The sequence below is a fragment of the Eublepharis macularius genome, chromosome 2 (genome assembly GCF_028583425.1).
Source record: "Eublepharis macularius isolate TG4126 chromosome 2, MPM_Emac_v1.0, whole genome shotgun sequence".
Classification (NCBI taxonomy): Eukaryota; Metazoa; Chordata; class Lepidosauria; order Squamata; family Eublepharidae; genus Eublepharis; species Eublepharis macularius.
Genome location: NC_072791.1, coordinates 15,952,779 through 15,975,741, shown reverse-complemented (window position 1 = coordinate 15,975,741; position 22,963 = coordinate 15,952,779). Strand labels below are relative to the sequence as shown.

At 44.8% G+C, this 22,963-nt stretch overlaps 1 protein-coding gene across 1 annotated transcript in view; it reads right to left on the bottom strand.

Annotated features, from left to right (window-relative positions):
• BRF1 (BRF1 RNA polymerase III transcription initiation factor subunit) overlaps positions 1 to 22,523 on the bottom strand; it is a 294,493-nt gene extending 271,970 nt beyond the window's left edge. Inside the window, exon 1 of the mRNA XM_054970610.1 lies at positions 22,316 to 22,523. Coding sequence (XP_054826585.1) covers positions 22,316 to 22,505 — 190 coding nt within the window. The 5' untranslated portion in view covers positions 22,506 to 22,523. The remainder of the gene's footprint in view (positions 1 to 22,315) is intronic.
• Between the last annotated feature and the right edge of the window lie 440 nt (positions 22,524 to 22,963).

Sequence of the window (22,963 nt, the reverse complement as noted above, 5' to 3'; positions counted from 1 at the left end):
TCATAGATTGATCAAATCCATGCATCTTTTTATCAAATTTAAATCTTTCTGTTAATTGTGCAATAAAAACACCATTGACGAGCATGCCCTTGTCTATTCAAATGTTCTCTTGATTTCATTTTACATTCACCTTGTGAAAAATCCAATATATCTGATGCCTTAACCATTTATGTTTTCTCATTTTAAAAAAGGCTTCTTGTGGTAAAATCCAATTGCCCTGAGACGGTAAAAAAGAAAAGGAGGGGGGGGGGAGAACACTCTGTTAATAACAACCGTGCTTATATACCACTCTTCTAGACAGTTTAACACCCCACTCAGAGTGGGGAAACAAAGTCACCATTATTATTATACTCACAATGCAGCTAGGGAACTGGGGCTAAGAAGAGCAGCTTACCCAAGGCCACTTGCTGAGTTCATGGCAGTAGTGGGATTCGAAGCAGCAGAGTGCTGATTCACAACTTAACCACTATGCCACAGCAGTCTGGCACCAGCCAGAAGACTATAGGAACATTGTACTCCTTCCATCCATCCTTCCGACCATCCAAGCAAATAAAAGCAGTTCACCCTGGCTCCAAATGGAAAATGTTTTGCATCAGTTTGGTTGGTCCTAATAAAAGGTACTACGTGGATTTTCAGTTCTTGATTTTTCGGCATGGACCAATATGGCGTTGCACCTTTTCCCCATTACCTCTCTCTTCTCTACCTTTCCCTTTCCCCTGTGCATCTTGCCATATTAGACTGCAAGCCTCTCTCTCTTTACTGATGTAAGTTGCTTTGGAAGATGACTGTCTGAAAAGTAGGTTATAAAATACATAAATTAAATGAATTAAATAATCAGCCTTTCAAAAGCAACTCTTGGGAGGGAGGCTCTTCCACCCCCACCTGTTCTATACTTCTGTATTGTTCTGCCACCACGCATGCACATTCCCTATACACAGACACACTCCACTGCTGTTTTCTCATCCTGGGTTCCTATCACAAGGCAAGAAAAGCACACACACACATACCCCAGGGGGCACAAAATCACATGCATAGGAAGTTGCTTGCTCCATTAACATAAGGCCACTGGATCCTTTCTAGCCAGAAAACAATAGCTGCTTATTGCAGCAGTTAAGAACATGAGCTGGAAGCCCACTGTTCAGATCACAGCCACAAGCTCTCCAAGTGCCCCTAAGCAAACCATGTGTTCTCTACCTCTCCGTTTATAACACTGGGATATCTACTGCTCGCAGCCTCTCCTACAGCGTTTATTTCATGACTGTTTTATTATGACATCTGCATCCCGCCATCTTTCGAAGGAACTTCAAGGAGGCATATATAAGGCTATGCCACTTTTTCTCGTAACAACCCTGTGTTGTTATGAGAGACCAGAACTGAACAGGGACTGGAACTGACGTTCCTCCTGCCAAAGTCCAACATGCTCGCCCAGGGGTCCCCAACCTTTTCCAGCCTGTGAACACATTTGGAATTGGGGCACAGGGTGGAGGGCGCAACTACAAAACAGCTGCTTCATGAGGCAGCACCAACCACAAGGGATGGAGGCAACCATAGAATCTCAGGGCGTGAGGTCATTCATAATTCTAGTAATAACTTCAAGATTTCAGGCAGAAGCTTTGGTTAACAAGATGCCTTTCGAAATTAATATATTGCTCAAAAGTATTTTCTTGCATACACTCAATTTACCTTCAGTCACTCAGTGAAGATCGTTGTGCCGTGGTGGCAGCAGCAGCTGAAGCAACTTTTTAAAAATATGCACAGCCAGTCAGATCTCCAAAGGCCAATGAGAAGCCCTCCTGGGCAAAAGCTCCACCTGGGCCCACTTTCTAAAACACCTGGCAGGCACCAGGTAAGGTTTGGGTGGGTGCCTTTCCAATCAGGATTCAGACCAGGGCATGGGACAGAGACAGCACTAGTAGCGTTAGTGGATGATCTCCAGCTGAATATAGACAAAGGCCACGCCTCTTTATTGCTCCTCCTGGATCTGTCTGCAGCCTTTGACACAGTAGACCATGCCATCCTGTTGAGGCATTTAGAAATAGAAGTGGGCATCAAAGGATGTGCCCTGGACTGGATTAAATCGCTTCTCTTGGTGCGGATTCAAAGGGTGGCCGTTGGAGATCAACTATCTCCAGAATGGAACTATCTTGCGTGCTTCTGCAGGGCGCAATCTTATCTCCCATGTTATTCAACTTCTATGTAAATAAAGCCTTTAGGAGAACTCATTTGCAGCTATGGAGTTGGATGTCACCAATATGCAGATGACACCCAACTCTACATCTCGCTATTCAGGTCCCCACAGGATGCAGAAGAAATCTTAGATCGCTGCCTGACCGCCGTGGTGAAATGGTTTAAAAACCAACAAATTGAAATTGAACCCAGACAAGACTGAAGTGATACTTGTTGGGAAGGCAGATCTTGAAGGATATTGTACTCCCCACTTTTGATGGAGTTTGTTTGACCCTTGCTGACTCGGTTAAGAGCCTAGGAGTTATACTGGATCCAGCGCCACTACTAGAAAAACAAGTTAAGACAGCAACAAAAAATGCTTTTTACAACCCTCTCTTTTGCCTGGAAGATGGCTTCTTATCTCGACACAGCTAACCTAGCCACCTGGATCCATGCTATGGTAACATCAAGGCTCGATTATCGTAATGCATTATACATAGGTCTCCCATCTAAGCTAACTAGGAGGCGCCAATTAATGCAAAATGCTGCAGCTCGACTATTATCAGGAGCGAGCAGGAACTTGAACATCACTCCCATCCTACAGTCACTCCATTGGCTACCTGTCAGTTACCGTGCTCAGTTCAAGGTATTGGTCATTACATACAAAGCTCCTCATGGCCTTGGTGCGGTATACCTGCGGGACTGCCTCCCTCCCTCTACAGCAGCTTCGCTCATCTGAACAGGGACTCCTGCAAATGCCAGGTTGCACATGGGCAAAATCAACAATAGCCTGTACATGGACTTCCTCTGTGGTGGCCCCTACCTTGTGGAATGACCTGCCTGTGGAGGTCAGGAAAGCCCCCACTCTCCTGGTTTTCCACAAACGATGCAAAACTGAATTATTCAAAAAGGCTTTTACTCAAATGGGAGGGATGTATTGTAGGGAAGGGGTCTCAGATGCTTCACTAATGAGTTAGGGACCACAGACTTCACCATTATGTTGCCATACATATTATCTGCTGCTTTAAATATGTACTCCTATGTACTATCTGTGCTTTAACTTGTCCAATGTCAACCTTAGAAGCGATTATGTTCTTTTTCAGCATTTTCTTCTGCTTTGTATTGGATTCTTGCTAACGTTGTGTCTTTTAAAACTTGTATCTATTTACCCTATGGCATTGTTTATGGAAATGTCCTTGATACGGATTGTATTAATCTCATACTGTGTAATCTGCCTTGAGTCTCAGTGAGAAAGGCAGACTATAAAGGACATAAATGAAATAAATGAAAAAAATTAAATAGTGCCCACTGACACCATGCTGGGGACCCCTTTGCTAGTCAGTATACCAAGAGCCAAAGCGGTCTAAGGAATCACGTGACGTACTCTATCAATGCAATCCTATGCCGAGTTACTCCAGTCTAATCTTACTGACTTAAATCGGCTGGAGTAACTCAGCACAGGATTGCACCGTATAGCACTTTTTCTGAATACTAAACATTATTGGAAAGAGTTTCTTGCAAGAAGGGAAAATGAGAGAGCAGGACAAGCGGCTTCGCTCTGGTTCGCATGGCACCATTCGGGACGCTGGCTCTGGCCCAACGGCAAGGCAGAAGCAACTGTGGCAGCATTTGATGAAGATGCAGCCGACAGACAGGAGGGAACTGTGGTTTGTTCAGAGACAGCCAATCGAGCGCTCAGTTAGAATGCTGAGTTGAACCGCTGAAGACAAAGCAGCTTAAAGTCTGACTGGCGCAAACCGAAAAGAAAGAAAAGGGGACAATGAAATCCCTGCAGACAGCAACCCAACACACACACACACTCTCTCGCTCACTCGCTCTCACTCGCTCGCTCTTTCTCGCTCTCTCTCGTGGGCAAGAATCTCATGATTTCAGCTTTGAAGATCAGAGACTGTTCTGGGGAAGGGAGGTTTAACTCTTTCCTTCCATTCCTCTTCAACAATTTAAACCACCTCTCTGAAGTTGCATTTCACTCTTCAGGAAGAAGACAGATCCTGCACCTCTGCCTTTCAGCTTGCGGGGGGGGGCGGGGGCTACTTCAGTTATGAAAGCACAAGAGGAAAGGGTTAAGTCAGCCTCTCCCTCTCTCTCTCTCTCTCTCTCAGGGCCGTATTAACCCATGGCTTTCAGGTATTTCAGGCCCCCTCCAGCACTTCAATCTTCCACCCCACTACAGCTGACAGCCTGACCCTGGTAGGGTAGGCACTAGACTGCACTACATAGCCCTCTATCCATTTTGAGAGTCTCCTGAAGAATTCTATTTACAATTTTTAAAATATTTTTATTGCGCAAGTCGAACTCTTCAGGAAAGCATACCTTGGGGGTATAATTGTTCAATACTGTAATATTTTGAAGTGAATCATTTTTTTATTATTTATTTAAGAATATATAACCTATGGATAATTGTTTTAATAGAAGAGACAATTTGTTTCTCTTCAATAAGGAAGCAGTTAATTTTCTTATTAGCAGAGTTTATATAAGCTAATCAGTTAATTGTAATTTATGTGGGGGTGTGCCGTCTCAGCAAAAACTGAGGGGCCCCTAGGCTTTGGCCTAGTCAGCCTAATGAATAATACGGCCTTGCTCTCTCTCTCACACACATTCCCTCCTGGCCAAGTCCTCGCTCACTCCCAACCAGCCACGCAGGGCTGCTAGTTCTTTCTCAAAAACGCCAGCTATTCTAATCACCAGAACCCCCGCATCAAGGGTAGTCTGCCCCCAAGGGGTTTATTCAGACAACTAAAATAATCTTCACACTCCATGAATGGCCGAAGAGGTCCCCGCATTCTTTCCCCCACCTTTCGGCAGACTCTGAAACAGCCTTTCCTACTCAAGTGTTTGACACCGGAACCAAACCAATGCAAAGTTATGCCATTTTTGTCACAGCACCATAAGAAGTCCCAGCGTATTCTATACTATATAAGCAAAAATAGCAAGAGATGGTCTCTGGTTGTACAAGTCTACCAACTAACCAGGAGCAAGCATGGAAGTAGCATTAAGTAGTCCAGGTTTATAGGCTAAGTTGGTTTTTCCTACACCACCACCTAGAAAAATACTGTTGCAAAGTTCTATTTTTTAATGGAATCCCACTAGTAAATTCTGAGTATAGAAGATAGCACATAGCCATCTATCCTAACAGGGGCTGTGGCTCAGTGATAGAGCATCTGCTTGGCATGCAGAAGGTACCAGGTTCAATTCCCAGCCTCTCCAGTTCAAAGGACCAGGCAGTAAGTGATATGAAAGACCTTTGCCCAAGACCCTGGAGAGCTGCTAACAGTCTCAGTAGACCAGATTGACCTTTTTTAAAAAAAAAATGTGTATTTTTATTTTGAAAAAAAGAATAGTAAAAAGAGGGGATACAGAAAGAAAAAAAAGGATTATATAACTTTCCTTATAACATAATTGTGTAAATCAAAGATAGTTATATATAACAAAATATATAAAACACAAAGGATTTCCCCCCATCCCCTTGATTAAATTTTTTGAAACACTTTCTATGAGATACAATGATTCTTGCTTACATTAGGATTCATTTATATTCAACAGTTTAAATTACAGATTTCATAACTGATCTATTTTTACTAATAGTTGTTCTTAGTTATTATTAGTTATGTGTACTTCCCACCCTCCAAGACAAAAGCATGAAACAACAGTTTCTAAGAAAAAATACGGGGGAACATTTAGAGACGCAGCTTGGACAAGGGAAGCAAACACACACACCATCTCCATTCGCTGATTATTCACAGGGTCTTCAAGGGTTTAATTCGCACCCCGAGAGTATCTGAGAACAGAACTTGACCTGCCATAGAAGTGACCGACTGCCCTTTGCAATCTGTCCCAAAAGCCAATGCTTATGCACCCCCTAGAGGACAGGAGTGTGCATGACACCAGAAAAGCTGATGACCATGTGGCACTAGAGGCTAGGAACTGGAAGCTGCACAGCTTATGTTCATCTGATGTGTTCCAAGAGGGGCAACTTGTAGGTTCACACCCTATGCATCTTTTCTGCGAACGAAACTTGTGCTACATCACAATGCTTAAGAACTGCTCACGAAATGGATCATTCACACACGTCGTTTGAAGATCGTTTCATGACCACCTATGACAAGGTCACAAAGAGGGAACTCCTTTACACTGTATTTCACTCTCACCTATATCATCCCAAGAGCCATCAGTAGTGACCGTAAGGGAACTGCACTTCAACCATTTGGTAAAGAGTTTCAACATTTCTGGTCATTTATATATCTTGCACACACAAAAACAGCCAGGAGAGGACTTATCCAGCATGTGTTATGAGCCATCAAATCGCTTCCGAGCTATGTCGACCCTATGAATGAAAGACCTCTAAAATGCCCTATCATTTACAGACTTGCTCAGATCTTGCAAACTGGAGGATGTGGCTTCCTTTATTGAGTCAAGGCATCTCATTTTGTGCCTTCCTCTTTTCCTGCTGCCTTCCACTTTTCCTAGCATTATTGACTTTTCCAGGGAGCCTTGTCTTCTCACAATGTGACCAAAGTAGCCTCGGTTTTGTCATTTTAGCTTCTAGGGAGAATTCTGGCTTGATTTGATCTAGAACCCACTTATTTGTCTTTTTTACCCTTTCAGTATATTCCTTTAAAAATTACGTGCATCTTAAGTTTCAGGCATCTTCTCTTCCACAACTCCGGCTGAAAAGTAATTCATTTTTCCGACTTATTCAATCCACTGAAACTGATGGTGTGGGAGTAACTATGGCAGGAATAAAATTTTCTTCAACAAAAGAACACGTGGGCTTAAGAAGCATTTGCAATACTGTCACTGTATTCACATAGCATGAACAAATTGTAGTTTGTGACGAATATGAGCCACAGCGTTCTAGAACTCAAACACTCACACTCTCGAGAACGACATCAAGAGTAAAGACTTCCTTTGTTATTAATTGCAATTTGTTGTAACACCCAAACTGGCACTTTAACTCATAGCAAGTGGCGGAGGGGGGGGGGGGCGCTTACAAACCTGGATTCTTAACATGGCTGACTCCGGGTTTAGAATCCTGGACTGCAGAAAAGCAATTTGAGTATAATATGTTCAACTGACAGGTTTGGATACCAACAACAAACTGCAGTTTGTAACAAGCAAGGGAGCCTTCCATGCCAGGAAGGATGGAGAGACTGCGTAAAAGGATTTTTTTGACTTCTTCCCACTGTGCAATGTACTAGCTTGTGATGACTAAACGCAGCCTGAACATTTATGGAAAAGGGGTAACGTCACAGTGAAAAAGAAGGCCACAATGTACACATTCAGGACACAACTTGTCAGGAACAGAGGGAGAGCTTCTGACCAACTATGAGATAACCCAGACTTCATTAGTTAGACTGGGAGCAGCTCAAAGCAATGCTTTCCTGGCAATAAAGGGCACCAAATTCAAAGGTTTTTTAAAAAACTGTTCAGTCTGCAATAAAAGCCTCTTGCTGTTCTCAAATTCTACCCACCGGGTGTTAACCCAATTTTACAGATAAGTGAACAAAGATGGACAGCCTCTGTTGCTGACAAGTTCTGTCAGGCCCACCCTCTCCGCTTCCCCACAAACACATACAAACACACTCCTCTACCAATTTCTAGGTATCACCCCACAGGGAGTCAAGCCTTCCCGTGTTCTTCCTGAGCTTCCTGTCTGGATGAAATACGGCTCTACAAAAAAGGCCAGGGAGAAAACAATCGATGCCGGCCCTGCCACAAAGTGCCGGATTCAGCATTTTCAGAGCTGCCAAAGTACCTTCAGCAGCTTTTCAAGCGAGCCTTTGCTGCTCTCTCAAAAGCTGCGTGTCCACGAACAGGGTGCCAGTAAGAGTTTTAACCTTGAAGCATGAGACAAGACTGACATCTTGAGGAAGCCAGGGGAGACACAGCAGGGAAGTGCCTTTTATAACTGTGTTAAAACCAAAACAAAAAAAAAGATGTGGCACCTATCAAGCATAAGCTGTTAATCTTTAAGGTGCCACAGAACTCTTCTTTTATTGCTTCCGCTAATATGGATAAACTCGCTGGAATATGTATATTATAGATTCTCCCTGACAAATTAAATTCTTCTTTATGTTAACTGGGAGTATCTATTCTACAGGCTCCTAGCAGCTACACAATCAACACCACACCTTTAAGGTATGCTGCAAGCAGGTAACACGATGGGATAGCAAAACTCAATCGAGATGGAAAAGCCATCATTCCTCTTACAGCACAAGAAGGAGAAGGGTGAAGTCTGTACACTACACTTCTGCAACAACAGACCACAAATACGGGCATTCCCGACATGACCACCCTTGCTGTCAGAAGGAAACCAAGATGAAATCTCAGAGAAACAAAGCTCGAATTAGAAGGTGCAATACAGATCTTCAACAATGGGCACCAGGCCAAGAGTGTGAAAAGCAGGCTCAGGAAACCACCAAACACATCAATCGGTCTTCTAATCTGACACCTTCACGCACTAGGTAAAGTCACTTGTCAGACATTTATGGCATCAACTTAAAAAAGAGCCAATTTGACCGAAAAAACAAAAGCATCAAACTTGCGGGATTTTACTCCTTTGTGGAAGACAACAGAAAAGAAGGCGTAACAAAACGTTGTAAGATGCTTATAAAAAAAACAGGATCAAAAACATTTATAGAACAAAACAACAAGCAAGCAGGAAGCAACCATGTAAATACCAGGCAAGACTGTAATTTTAAAGCATACCATTTAGGAGCTAATACTCTCTGAAACTCATCATCGCCAGAATCAGAGGAGTTAGCCGTGTTAGTCTGTAGTAGCAAAATCAAAAAGAGTCCAGTAGCACCTTTAAGACTAACCAATTTTATTGTAGCATAAGCTTTCGAGAATCAAGTTCTCTTCGTCAGATGCTACAATAAAATTGGTTAGTCTTAAAGGCATCTCCAGAATGTAGACTCTGGAATGACGGGGTACACAAACCAGCGATGGAGGATACCAGGAAAGGCACAATTTGAAGGTGTATTCCTTAAGTTCACAACAGCTCATCCTGCCTTAGAAACAGCATTTCCAGTTGAATTAATCAGCAGTAGTATGGTGTCCTTTAAATGGTGGCCGGTTCTGATTCGCAGAGCCCAAAGTCGCCCTTTTTTACTGGTGGTCCGAATCAAGTTTCCTTGCAGTAGCCAGTCATTTGGCCAGCAGTATCACACCCATTTCGGACTCCGCTTTCCCTCTTTTAGGGTTCACGTTAGTCAGTCTCCTCTAGAAGGCAATTTCAAAGTAACAGAGCCCCTGCTGAGAAAGCTCTAAGCACGCACAGTGGGGGGACTTTATCAGGCTAATGGAGGGGGCTGCAAAGAGGAGTTGATGTGAAGAATGCCACTGATGCACAGGATAACTGCGAGAGATGTTAGTCCTTCAGATATACAAGCCCAGGCAGTGAATGGCTTTAAAGGTAAGAACCAGGTCCTTGAATTAAACTGGAAACGGAGAAGTAACCAGTGAAGTTTCTCAGAACAGGTGAACATGCTCAAATTGGTCGACCCCGGTCAGAAGACGAGTTGTCACATGTTGTAGCACTGGAAACAAGCTGCTCTGCTCATGACCTGAGTTCGATCCTGGAAGAAGCCGGGTTCAGCTAGCCAGCTCAAGGTTGACTCAGCCTTCCATCCTTCCGAGGTCGGTAAAATGAGTACCCAGTTTCCTGGGAGTAAAGTGTAGATGACTGGGGAAGGCAATGGCAAACCACCCCGTAAAAAGTCTGCCAAGAAAATGTCGTGATGCGGCATCCCCCTATGAGTCAGTAATGACTTGGTGCTTGCACAGGGGACTACCTTTACCTTTATAAGGTTTCCATCCACTGAATTATGAGAGGTGGGCATTTGTCTCTCCAATATTGCAACAGAAGTCTTTTAGCAACAATAAGGGCCCAGAAGGTCCATTTTCATTGACCATCATTTAAATAGATTCCAGGATATAGGTAGATAATTTTAAAAGTACATAAGCATCCTCAAAGATCAACGGGTATTCTACTACAAAATTAAAACTGCACGAGAATAAAAGTGAAGGCTGAGAATCCGAAGTTTCAGAAACTGTTTCTGATTACTTTTATTTTTAGACATGACTAATTCTGTACATATTTAAAATGTTATAAACTACTGAATAGTTCGATACTTTCATGGTATGAAGCTTAACTACATACCAAAATATGCCATTTGTTTTAGTGTGACTGTGTAACCCTTTTTCTGACCACATATTTACCACAATGCTTGTGTTTTTGATTTAACTCCTATTTTTGTATAAGTAGGTAGCCATGTTGGTCTGCAGTAGAATAGAAGGATTTGAGTCCAGTAGCACCTTATAAACCCACAAGATTTTGAGAGTCAGAGCTCTGATGAAGAAGGGAGCTTTGACTCTTAAAAGCTTGCACCCTGAAAATTGTGTGGGTCTCTAAGGTGCCACTGGACTCAAATCCTGCTTTGTAAAAACTTTTATGATAGCAAAAATTAAGATACACCTGTTAAGGTAGCATAGGGCGCATCAGCTTGAAGCTCCTTCCCAAGTACTGAGCATATATTTGCAATTTTGCTTCTAGAAAACAAAGGTGTGTATATAACTTTTAAATTCCATAAGTAGATAAAATATTGCAAAGTTTTGTGTAAACTGTCCTAAACTACTGTCATAAGAATAATCCTATGCCTCCACTATCATAAGGCACGATAAACCGAAATTGTTCCTCTCTTGATAACAGCTGACTGCCTCCAAGCAGAAATATAGCACTAGACAAGATGACCCACCTTGGCAAACACAAGCAATAAAAAGCAGGTCTCAAAGGTGATTGCAAAAGGGAAAGAGCAGCCAAAGAATTCTGCGGGAAGATAAATGGCAGATGAAACCGGGCACCGTAGCCACAAGTCTGAAAGACCACTCATCTCCCCAGAGAGAAGAACATTGTGGTATTCGTTTCAGGTGGGTAGCCCTGTTGGTCTGTAGCAGAAGAGCAAGATTCATGTCCAGCAGCATCTTAAAGACCAACTATATTTCCAGGGTATGAGCTTTGGAGAGTCAGAACTCCCTTTGTCAGAAGATATAATTGAGCCCCTTTGATTCCAGCATTTCACAGAAATCTGGGGTACCTTTTCCCTCGGGGTACCTCAATTATTACTACAGTAGCAGGAGCATGGTTGGAACATAAAATAACTGAGAGAAAAAAATACACCCATAGTTAAATATTCTGTCTTTAAACTTTACCCTTTTAATCGAAGTTTGGCACACTTCGCCCACTGTTTCCCTTCTCAATTACCTTCTCTGCATTTCTATCGTTTACCTCCCTCCTTCCTCCACAATACGATACTCCAACCCAACCCTTAGCCAACTACTCGGTGAGGTCTATGACCCTACACATGATCCACAAACCACTGGATGATGTTTCTTAAGAGTTCTGCTCATCTCCCAAGTTGTTCACACCAGAAGCAGTTGATGATGGTTCTTTGCCAGCTCCTTGCTCAAGGCAGACCAGCTCAATCTGTGTCTTGGAACCACAACAGAGAATCTACACCTAGTCACTTTATTGTTGTCCAGTGCCACAGGGTAGAATAAACAGCGAACAGAGGATTTACACAAGCAAGGACCTAAGGATCCTGACAGTGTTTTGCCATTTTCTGGGCATGGTGCAGGGGTCATTGGGGGTGTGGGGGAGGGAGAGGTAGTTGTGAATTTCCTGCATTGTGCAGGGGGTTGGACTAGATGACCCTGGTGGTCCCTTCCAACCCTATGATTCTAAGGAACATTCCTATTCGCTCATATATCTAGAACCACTTGGCCACTGCATGGCTATACTATGCATTTATCCTGTCAAACGTCAGCCTCTTACTACTGGGAATTTTGAAGCTCCCCCCAGTAAATACATAAAAAGCTAAAAAAAGAAAACACAAAAGGACGCAGGAGTAGCTGGCTGCCTTCCTCCTCACTTTTCTGTTTTGCTCTGCTTATCTTATTGCTGATTTAGCAGCAAATACTCTTAGAGATTGAGAAAAGGAAAGAGCAGGTAAAACTGTCCACAAAGATAACAGATGGGTGGCAAGGAAGTCTGCTTACACTTCTTTTGAGCTTTCTCTGTCGGAGATTCTCAATTTGGCTTGGTGCATACATTCAACAGGGGTGCGTGTACAATGAACCAAATAAACAGGCAGACTGGAGTGGCAGAATGGACTTCACCTCTTAAGACTGTAGGTGGGAAAACCATAGTTAAAACTCCTCCATGCTTAAAAAAACCCTGCAACTAGAAAACTAGCACAGCAGGCAAATTTATTTTACACTATTTACTTCACTTGTACCCCACCTTTCTCTCCAACAGGGACCCAAGGTGGCTGACACCATTCTCCTCTCCTCACAACAATCCTGTGAAGTAGGTTAGGCTGAGAATGTGTGAGTGACCCAAAGTTAGCCTTTATACTCTTTCTCCCTAGTGTGCTAGTTTTCTGTTTGCAGGGAGTTTTCAAGCGGTGAACACTCTAAAGTACTATTCACTATTATTTATTTATTTTATTCGATTTATACCCTGCCCTCCCCACAGATGGGCTCAGGGCGGCTAACAACATTAAAAAATACATTAAAATCACAAAAACATAAAAATCAATAATAATTTTTTAAAAATCATTAAAATAGTCCAGGAGCAGGCTATTTAAACAAATATTGGGAGTCCGTATACGGGCATAGCAGATGGCCAAGGGCAGCCCCAGAAGAAGTGGTGGTCTTAGGTGGAAGAAGGAGGACACCCGCTGGCACTCAGCCGAAGGCCCGGTGGAACTATCTATAGTTTGAAAAAGTACAATCCATTCCATTGCCTCATTTGTCTGTCTGTGTAGACAGAGGCTTTTTTGAGCTGATTAGTATTACCTGTACCAAACTGTAGTATGTTATTTGTTGGACAGACACTGATTGTGGCATCTACTTGTGGTAGCCACAATTTGTCTGTACAGGCTGATTTGCAAGAACTTTACTACTATGTACTATCTGTTGCTCGAAGTGTGATCTTACTTGGTAGCTCTATGTTGTTTAATATGTCGGTCTTAGAATTGCTTATTCAAGAGTGCTTTTTGGTCCGCCAGGATGGCTGTACTGTAAGGAAGCGGTCTCAAGGAAATGCATCAGTAAAAAGAAAGGGACCACAGACTTTACTACCATGTACTATCTGTTGCTTGAAGTAGGATTTTACCGAGTAATTCTACAGTGCTCAGTATGAAAGAATCCAGTAGCATCAATAAGACTAACAAAATTTGTAGCAGGGTATGAGTCTCAGCTCACTTCTTCAGACTCATAAAAGCCAATGCCCTACCACAAACTTTGTTAGTCTTATAAGTGCTACTGGACTGGACTCCTGCTCTTTTCTACTGCTACAGACAGACTAACACAGCTGCCCATCTTGATCACTGTTCAGTATGTCAGTCTTAGAATTGCTTATACTCTTATACTGGAGAGCCAGTTTGGTGTAGTGATTAAGAGTGGCAGAACTCTAATCTGGAGAACCGGGTTAGATTCCCCACTCCTCCACTTGAAGCCAGCTGGGTGACCTCGGGTCAGTCACAGCTTCTAGGAGCTCTCTCAGCCCCACCCACCTCACAAGGTGTTTTGTTGTGGGGATAATAATAACATACTTTGTAAACCGCTGAGTGGGTGTTAAGTCATCCTGAAGGGCGGTATATAAATCAAATGTTATTATTATTACTCTGTTTCAGTATTACTTCAACTCTGTATTTGGATTTTTGCTGGTTTTAAATCTTTAAAAAAAAATCTGCCTTTATATACCCTATTAAATTGTGTACTGAAATGTCCTGAAGACTGACTGTACTAACTCACGCTGCGGAATCTGCCTTTAGTCTCAGTGAGAAAGGTGGAAGTAAATAAATCAGCTTGCATAGGAATGGATGATCAGTCCAGCTACTGCAGCTGGGTTTTGACCAGGTGGCCTTTTCATCCCTTCCAGCTCTATGATTTGATGTTCACGGGCTGTAACATGTGCACACAGCAGGATGGACTACTAGTGTGCCAGGACTCACACTGGCCTCCTATAGCCTTCAAAGCACTGCTCATTTCTTAGGAAGTCCTTTGCTTGGATTCTTCGTGACTCAACAGGAGCCTCATCCCTTTCATTCCCTCCTGTGATCTCCAAGACTAAATGAGACAAGCCTCTTGAGCAATGCTACCTTTGCAATACATCATGAGCACGGAGAAATAATAGTAATAACAGCAACAGCAACAACATTCGATTTATATACCACCCTGCGGGACAACTTAAAGCCCACTCAGAGCAGTTTACAAAGTGTGTAAAGTTCAGTTTCAGGTCCAAAGCTGCTGTTGTTTGTTTGTTTGTTTGTTTGTTTGTTTGTTTGTTTGTTTGTTTGTTTGTTTGTTTGTTTGTTTGTTTGTTGAGCCCAAAACTCACTCAGCTGTGACTGGCTAACGGGTCGTCCAGGGCATTTGTCCCGTTTCATTGCTTTTTTCAAAGCAGTCACGATATGAAATAATATCCATATAGATCAAACTCCTAGGGAAACATTGTTGCAAAGCTCCTGCATGAGACTATAAAAGAAGCTGATCTAGTATAGGGCAGCAGCTTCATGTGTGTTCAGATTTTGTTATAACAACATTCAATTTATATACCGCCCTTCAGGACAATTTAATACCCGCTTAGAGCAGTTTACAAAGTAATGTCATTATTATCTCCACAACAGACACCCTGTGAGGTAGGTGGGACTGAGAGAGCTCTGAGAGAGCTGTGACTGACCCAAGGTCACCCAGCTGGCTTCGAGCGGAGGAGTGGGGAATCAAACCCAGCTCTCCAGATTAGAGTCGGAGCTGGCTGCTCTGAGCATCTGCTCCATCTTTTTTTAACATCCTTCCCTAGAGCTTCATCAAGTGACCCCCCAACATAAGCTAATCCAAGAAGCTGAACTAACACTGAATCGTACGTTCAGGAACGACATGCTGTATCTGAAGCGTTCTGAATTCATAAGGCCCGAAAGGGCTGCCTGGTGAAGCAATCCTCCATGTGGATAATGAGGAGGTACAATTCCATGAGGTATGTAACATGCGCCTCTGGCATCCCTAAGCACTTAAAAGGGATCCAAGATCTTTCCATTCCAGCAACTGGCAAATGCATCAGCAAACCAGAAAGTTATTACATATAAATATAAAATAGGCAAAAACATGCTGTCTGGGTATCCACCGGCATCTCTCAGGGCAAAGAACGCAAAAGTGTAATGTCTGCATTATTCCCTAGAATGAAGCATTACATCTAGTCTTCTAGTCTAATTATGTGCAAAGAACTCTTGCAGGTCTTGTTTTCTTTTTAAAAACACACACAAACCAGCTGAGAGCAAGGAGCAATTTGGAGCACAGAAGCAGCTGAGGATAACTTAACCGTTTCCCTGTCCATTGCACTTCTCTGTTTTGAATTGGCCCTTAGCAGGTACGTTTCCTCTTGCAGGTTACTAGCTTAGCTAGAAGGGAGCAATTTAGAGCAAAGAAATGACCCGAGCAGAAATATTTAAGTACCTCTCACCTCCCAGAATCGCTTCTGTTGCTGCACCTCAGATCTGGGGTGTTTTGGGGGGGGGGAGGGTTGCCAAATTCCAACAAATGCATTTCTACAGGTATAACTAGGCCTTGACACTGACTGCCGGCATAGACAGGAATTACTCTACTGATCACAGACATAGTGCTACACTCCCCCCGACAAACAGCAATGAACAGCACAGGAGCAGGGCACTATTTATCTCCGATATTTCATATTCCGCTATGGAATATGGAGGTTCTATTTAACTACCATAGCCGACAATAAATTTATCCTCTGCGAATCAGTCTAATCCTTCTACGAAGAAAACTAGAGGCTGTGTCAGCATTCCTGAAACAAGGCTAATTTTGATTTTTGTGCATTGTAAATTTCTTTCTAAAGCAGGCGTCTGCATGCAGGCACACACAGTATTTAACCGGAAAGACGGCAAAGTGGGAAACAATCTCTAGCAATGGTAGAGATGCCTTCTACGCTTGGCATATAACCAACATGGAATGTTGTGTGTATGTTCGTTTATATATCTACATGTTCTTAATTGTATTTATATATACATTTTAAATGTTTTACTATCTGTTGCTTGCTGCCTCGGGGGCCCTATTTGGGTGGGAAAGTGGCATATAAATATTTCAAATAAATAAAATAGTTTATTTTAATTTATGTCCATCCCAAATCTGCCTGGATGATGGTTACACATGCATTATTCCTTCATGCCGCCAAGGGATATTCCTGCCAGACTGCAGAGGGCAGCACACAAGTGGTAGAACTCCCCTGCTGGGTGTTTTCTTAGCCAAGGGAAGGGAAGGGAAGAAAAGTGCACTCCTCCAGCATCCAAGCTAGCTGCTCAGACTGCTCCAACTGGAGGCAAAGGCACCTGAGCCATCAACCAATTCAGCCCCTGAGCTGAGTAGCTGCCTTCCCTTTTGTAGGCTCTAGTGTATCTTAGGAATGATCTTGAGTCTGATTAAGGAGTGAATGAAGAGTTTATTCAGGAACTACAACTACAACTTTGACAGAAAGGAGAGATACAGAATAGATCCTAACTACCTCAGTAAACAGGGAGGAGGGAACTTCTGGGAAGAAGCAGGAAGTAGCCTAAGAATAGCAGCCAATCTGGAGACATGCAAGAAGGACAGAACAGAGGAGGACAGAAGGATCCCACTCTGCCATCTCTCTATCTGTCAGACCCGCTGCCCCTTGCAAGTAATAATAATAATAATAATAACATTCGATTTATATACCGCCCTTCAGGACAACTTAATGCCCACTCAGAGCGGTTTACAAAGTGTTATTATTACCCCACAACAATCACCCTGTGAGGTGGGTGGGGCTAAGAGAGCTCAAGAGAACTGTGACTCGCCCAAGGTCACCCAGCTGGCTTTGTGGAGGAGTGGGGAATCAAACCCGGCTCTCCAGATTAGAGTCCCGTGCTCTTAACCACTACACCAAACTGGCTCTTCTCTGTAGAGCCAGAAGAGTACTCTGTCTCTTCTGACTTCTCTGTACACAAGACATTGTATTTCCAACACCTTTACCTGTGCTTGTCAGCCACAGGCAACAGAATTATCTACCAAGTAGCAGCTGCATCCCAAAGGTCTTCAAGGACATCGCTAGAGTCCGCTTACCCATCCCTCCCTGAAGTTGACAGGCAAGATGGTTTTTCCCCACACTCTTATCTCCCCCACTGAAGGAGGGAGGGGGCATCCATTAAAAGGCACCAAAAGGCACAATCCTTTACTGAATTCCAGTAGTGAAGGTAAGCACGGCCCTTTTCATCATTAACCTTGATGGAAACACAGGTGGGTGCAGAATACTTTGCAGGCAGAAGGATCCCACCAAATTCATCCACAGGGTGGAAAGGATAAAGACAAGCCTGGGGGTTGAAGGCAATAGAACAGACAAGCCAGGAGAAACAGGGGGACTGAAGAACCTACAAGCAGGAGGCAAAGTCAAGGATCCAAAGCCTCTTTCCCTTTGCCCCCCCCCCCCCAGCTCAATTTTTGCAAGTCCCCATTGGACACAGAGATCAAACAAGGTCTTGTTTCATCCTAGGTGTGGCAGCAGATCCCTACAATTTAAATCTTCAAGGGTACAACAGCCGAACACAGGAGGTTCCATTAAAATTAACTGCCAAAGCACTTCAACAGACCACTTCCCACTGTGTTATAACCCCCACGCGGCAAAGGGCAGGGTGGACTAGTGGTTATAGAGTCGATATGGATCTGGGGGCCATGTATCCAGCCACGGTTCTCCGCCTCCAAAGCAGGAACTGCATATTCTTTCACAGCACAAAACTCGGAGGGCTGCCAAGATAAAGGAAGAAAAGGCTGCTAAAAAATGCAGGCTGGTGCTGACCGTCAGAAAGACAGATTCTCTGCAAGCCAACAGCTCTTGCCTGTGGACGTACTTCACTTGCTTCTCTCCTTCGAAGACACACGGCCTGATTGTTTTTCTCTGGTTGTAATTAGAGGAAGCCACCATAGTAGCACAGCGCGGCAGAGGGTGCTCGCTTCATTAAGGTGACAGCGCTCTCACAATCCCCCAAGCATCTTACAGGCAGAAATCACAGTAAAGGTAGAATAGACGGATCCCTTCCACACTGGGCGATCTTGTCAGCATCATCCCCTTCCCTTCCATTTATTCCCTTCCCTATTCCCTTCCGACATTCTTCATCCTCTCTGCATAATTTCCCCCCAACTCGGCCCAATATGTCTCTTGATTCCAGCCTTAACTGACCTCACAAGAAGTTACAGCATCCCGCTCTCCCTTCTCTAAATACCGTCCCTACAAAAGCCAGGCTCTGCCTCTTCACATCAGCCTATATGAGTCTTTCTGCTGACAGCCAACAAGCTGCCTTTAGGACCTTATTTTTGGGCTGAAAATAAGATAGGAATCCAGTGGCACCTAGAAGACTAACAACATTTATTCCAGCATAAGCTTTCTTGGTAAGAGCCCCGTGGCGCAGAGCAGTAAGCTGCAGTACTGCAGCCAAAGCTCTGCTCACGACCTGAGTTCGATCCTGGCGGAAGCTGGGTTCAGGTAGCTGGTTCAAGGTTGATTCCTTCCAAGGTCAGTAAAATGAGTACCCAGTTTCCTGGGGGTAAAGTGTAGATGACTGGGGAAGGCAATGGCAAACCACCCCGTAACAAAAAGTCTGCCAAAAAAAGGTCGTGATGCGACATCCCCCCATAGGTCAGTAATGACTCAGTGCTTGCACAGGGGACTTTTACCTTTTTTCTTGATGAAGTAAGCTCTGACTCGCAAAAGCTTCTGCTAAAATCAATTTTGTTTTTAAGATGCCTTTGAGTTCCTATCTTATTTCACTGCTACAAACTAACACAGATCTGCATGTGTGTGTGTGTGTGTGTAAAGTGCCATCAAGTCGCATCCGATTTATAGCAACCCCTGCTGTGGTTTCCAAGGCAAGAGACTAACAGAGGTGGTGTGCCTCTGTGTAAAAACCCTGGACTTTCTTGACGTCTCCCATCCAAGTACTAAACAGCATTGACCAGGCTTCGCTTCTGAAATCAGACTGGATCAGGCTAGCCTGGACCATCCAGGTCAGGGCAACATAGCTACCCATCTAGAACGATCAACTTAAGAGTCCATGCCTCAGTGGGATCCTTAAAGCCCTTCACAAAACACCAGGTACAGTCATTTAGCCTAACCAACCATCCCTTATACCGCACACCACCACAAGTTCTTTACCAACTGCTGCGCCTTGTCACTGACACTCCACCCCACAGCACGTAGCTGCCACGTAGCGCAGCCCTTTCCACTGCCACCAAATACACAACTTGCTCCACATCAACCTCAGCCCCTAGCCTTGCCCCTTTCCTCCCTCTGCTCCTTACTGAGCAAGTCTGCCTCTGACACAACCGCTCTTGCTCAGCACGCAGAGGGCCTTTTCCGCCCCATCAAATGCACTCGTGTTCTTCCACAGTGCTACCCTCCACCATCTCACCTAGGAAAAGGAACGGTATTGTTGTTCAGGAGTAGAGGGCCTTTTATCAAATGAAGCTGGATTGCCAGCTTCAAACTTCTGTGAAGAAAGCTGGCTTGGCCACAGTCACACAAACTAGGGTAACATCCAGGCTTGACTACCGTAACATGCTCTACATGAGGCTGCCCTTGATGACAGTTCAGAATGGGTTCAAAATGCAGCAACTAGGGTCCTTGTGGGCACCCCCTGGAGTGACTGTATTAAGCCAGGTAGCTGTGCTTTTTCAGTTGTGGCACCCACCTGGTGGGACAGCCTACCTGATAAGGTCAAGAAGGCATCCGTGTTTCTGTCACAGCTCGTGTAAAACAGAATTGTTCAGGAGGGCATTTTTCTAAACAGAACAGGACTGTATTTATCGCCAATGGAATTTTAAGCAGTCTTCAATGCATTATTCATTCATTCTATATATTATACTGTATTATACGTACTATACAGTTTTCTAGTGCATTTCCCAATTTTGTAATCCATTTTTTCTGCATCGTTTTACTGAGCGCATTGTGCTGTTTCTATTGCACTGTTTTCATTTGCATGATTCATCTTGAGTTTCAACAAGAAAGATGGACTGTAAAGGAAGGAAGGAAATCGGTTTCCAGGCTTAAGACAAGGTGCCGATTTTGACCTTTAAAGCCCTAAATGGCTTAGGGCCAGAATACCTCAGACCCGAGGTCAGCCCACGGAGCCTTCCTCCAGAAATGAACCCTAATAGAGCTCTGGCTAGTGGCCACCCGGGGGGGCGGGGGGGGGGTCTTTTTCGACTACTGTCCTCAGACTTGGAACTCCCTCTTGCTGAATTTGAGACAAATAAGCGCCTACTAGGGAGTTTCCACATTGCTAAACATACCATGTAAATTAGTTATGCTTGGTTTAGAAAGATTTGATCTCTGTCCTTTGGCTTTATGCTTGTTTTCAAATTTCCTGCTACCATACCCTATTGTATCAGTTTCTGAATGTCCTAACTGTTTATTATTGTACTCTGCTCAGTGAATGCCCTGGCTGTTGATTATATTGTATTTTCATTTGTATTGTGTAATCCAACTTGGATTTCAGTGAGGAGGGCGGACTAACAACAACAATAATAACAACAACAACAACAACAAGCAGCTTCCCTGGAGGCATTCCAGGTAATTTTGAACAGCTGCCTTTTCTGGAAGAAAGGAAATGGAATGTCAGGTGAGTGGCACTAGTAAAATATAGGATTTTGCGCTAATTTTTATTGATTTCTATGGCATATATTGATTTTACTGTTTTTAACTGACTACTGCATTTCATGGGTTTCGTATTGTCTTGGTGGCTGACGTTGCGCTCTTTCCCCCCAGTCTAACCTCACAAGACTGTTGTGAGGATCAGAGATGGGGGGGGGGGAGAGAACATCTCACCACGCACATCCAGGATGGGAAACAAATATAATCCTAATACCTTACACTCTTGGTGCCCACTCCACTGCACAACCTAGGGGATTTGCCCAGAAAATCTGCAGCATTGTGTTGCTGTCCCAGCTACCCCCAGAGCAACATCTAATACACATGCACAAATCCACAGCCAACCACTATCTTGTCCCTCATCCCCAATGCACAAGGCAGCCTCTCTTCTTTTACTATCTCGTAGCCCACAACGCCAGTAGAGGGTAAACAAGAGTAAACGGCATGGCTCAGTGGCAGAGCAAGAAGTTCAATCCCTGTCATCTCCAGTTAAAAGGATTGGGTAGTAGGTGATATGAGAGACCTGCCTTTTATATACTGATTCATTCATTCTTTCCATGATTTCTCACAGAACCTGGTGATGTTCTGTGGAACCTCAAGGAACCCCTGGTTGGGAAACACCATGATAGACCAACGGTTGGGCTCAGTAGAAAGCAGCTATGAAGGGGCTGTGGCTCACTGGTAGATCATCTGCTTGGCATGCAGAAAGTCATAGGTTCAACCCTCAGCAGCTCCAGTCAAAAGAATCAGGCAGACCTCCACTTGAGACCCTGGAGAGCTGCTGCCAATTAGAGGAGTCAAAACTGACCTTGACAGACCAAGAGCCTGGCACAGAATGTGTGATGCAGCAGCCAAGGAGGTCCCATTGCAAACCATATAGAATGAGTGCTGTAACTGCCAGGGAGGACCTATTGCAAACCATATAGAATATGTGATCCAGCAGCCAGAGAGGTCCCATTGCACCCATACAGAATGCATACTACAGCAGCCAGGGAAGCTCTGTTGCATCCATACAGCATGTGTGATGCAGGAGCCAGGAAGGTTCTACTGCAACTATACAGAATATGTACTACAGCAGCCAGGGAGGTTCCGTTGCACCCACACAGGATTAGTACGGCCCAGTGGTTCACACTCTGGCCTAGGATCCTGGAGGCCCGGGTTCAACCCCCCTGGGCGACTGTCAGCCACACCCCTTCCCCCTCAGCCTCCTCCACCTCACAGGGTTGTTGTGAGGGCGACAGGAGACAGAAACGCCTTTCCTTGCCTTAGGAGGAGGGTTGCGGTTTTCCATGCATCCAAGAAACAGCCTTTCCCACCATGGCCGCGACCTCGGCAGAGCCCGGTAGTATTCATTATGATTAGCCCCCCCCCCCACCGCTTCGGCCCTCTCACCGTCGAGGGAGACGAACTGCCCGACGGCCGAGGACCCCCCGCCGCTGTTCTCCACGAACTGCACCTCCGAGACGATGATGTTGTCCTCCAGGACGGAGCCGCAGCCCGTGCACACCGCGTCGCCCCGCGCCGCGTCCACCTCGATCTCGGCGCCGCCGCACGCGGCGCACACCCGCCCGCCGCCCGGCATCTTGGCCCGGCGAGCCCGGCTCTCGCCTCGCCTGCCTCGCCGTCCCTCTCCACAGGCCTCGCCGGGCGGAGGAGGAGCCGTGGCCCGCCTCAGACGCCGCCCCTTCTCGCGAGGCCTGCCGGGGCCTGAGGCCGCGGCCTCCAGTCAGCGGCGGGGCGGGGAAAGGGCCGCTGAGGCGGGCGCCTCCCCTCAGGAAACGCTCCGGTTCCGCCCCACTTCCCACAAGTATCTGAAGGGGGGTGTGAGGGAGGTTTTGTCGCCCCGCTGGGTCGTTCCTATATTGTTTAATAAGCCAGGCTTAGGATTGCTTGGGCTTTGTTTCAGCATTTCCTCAGCTCAGTAGTAGTAGCGGCTTCTAGGGTTGCCAGCCTCCGGGTGGTGGCTGGAGATCTCCCGGAATTACAACTGAGCTCCAGGCCACAGAGATCAGTCCCCCTGGAGAAAATGGCTGCTTTGGA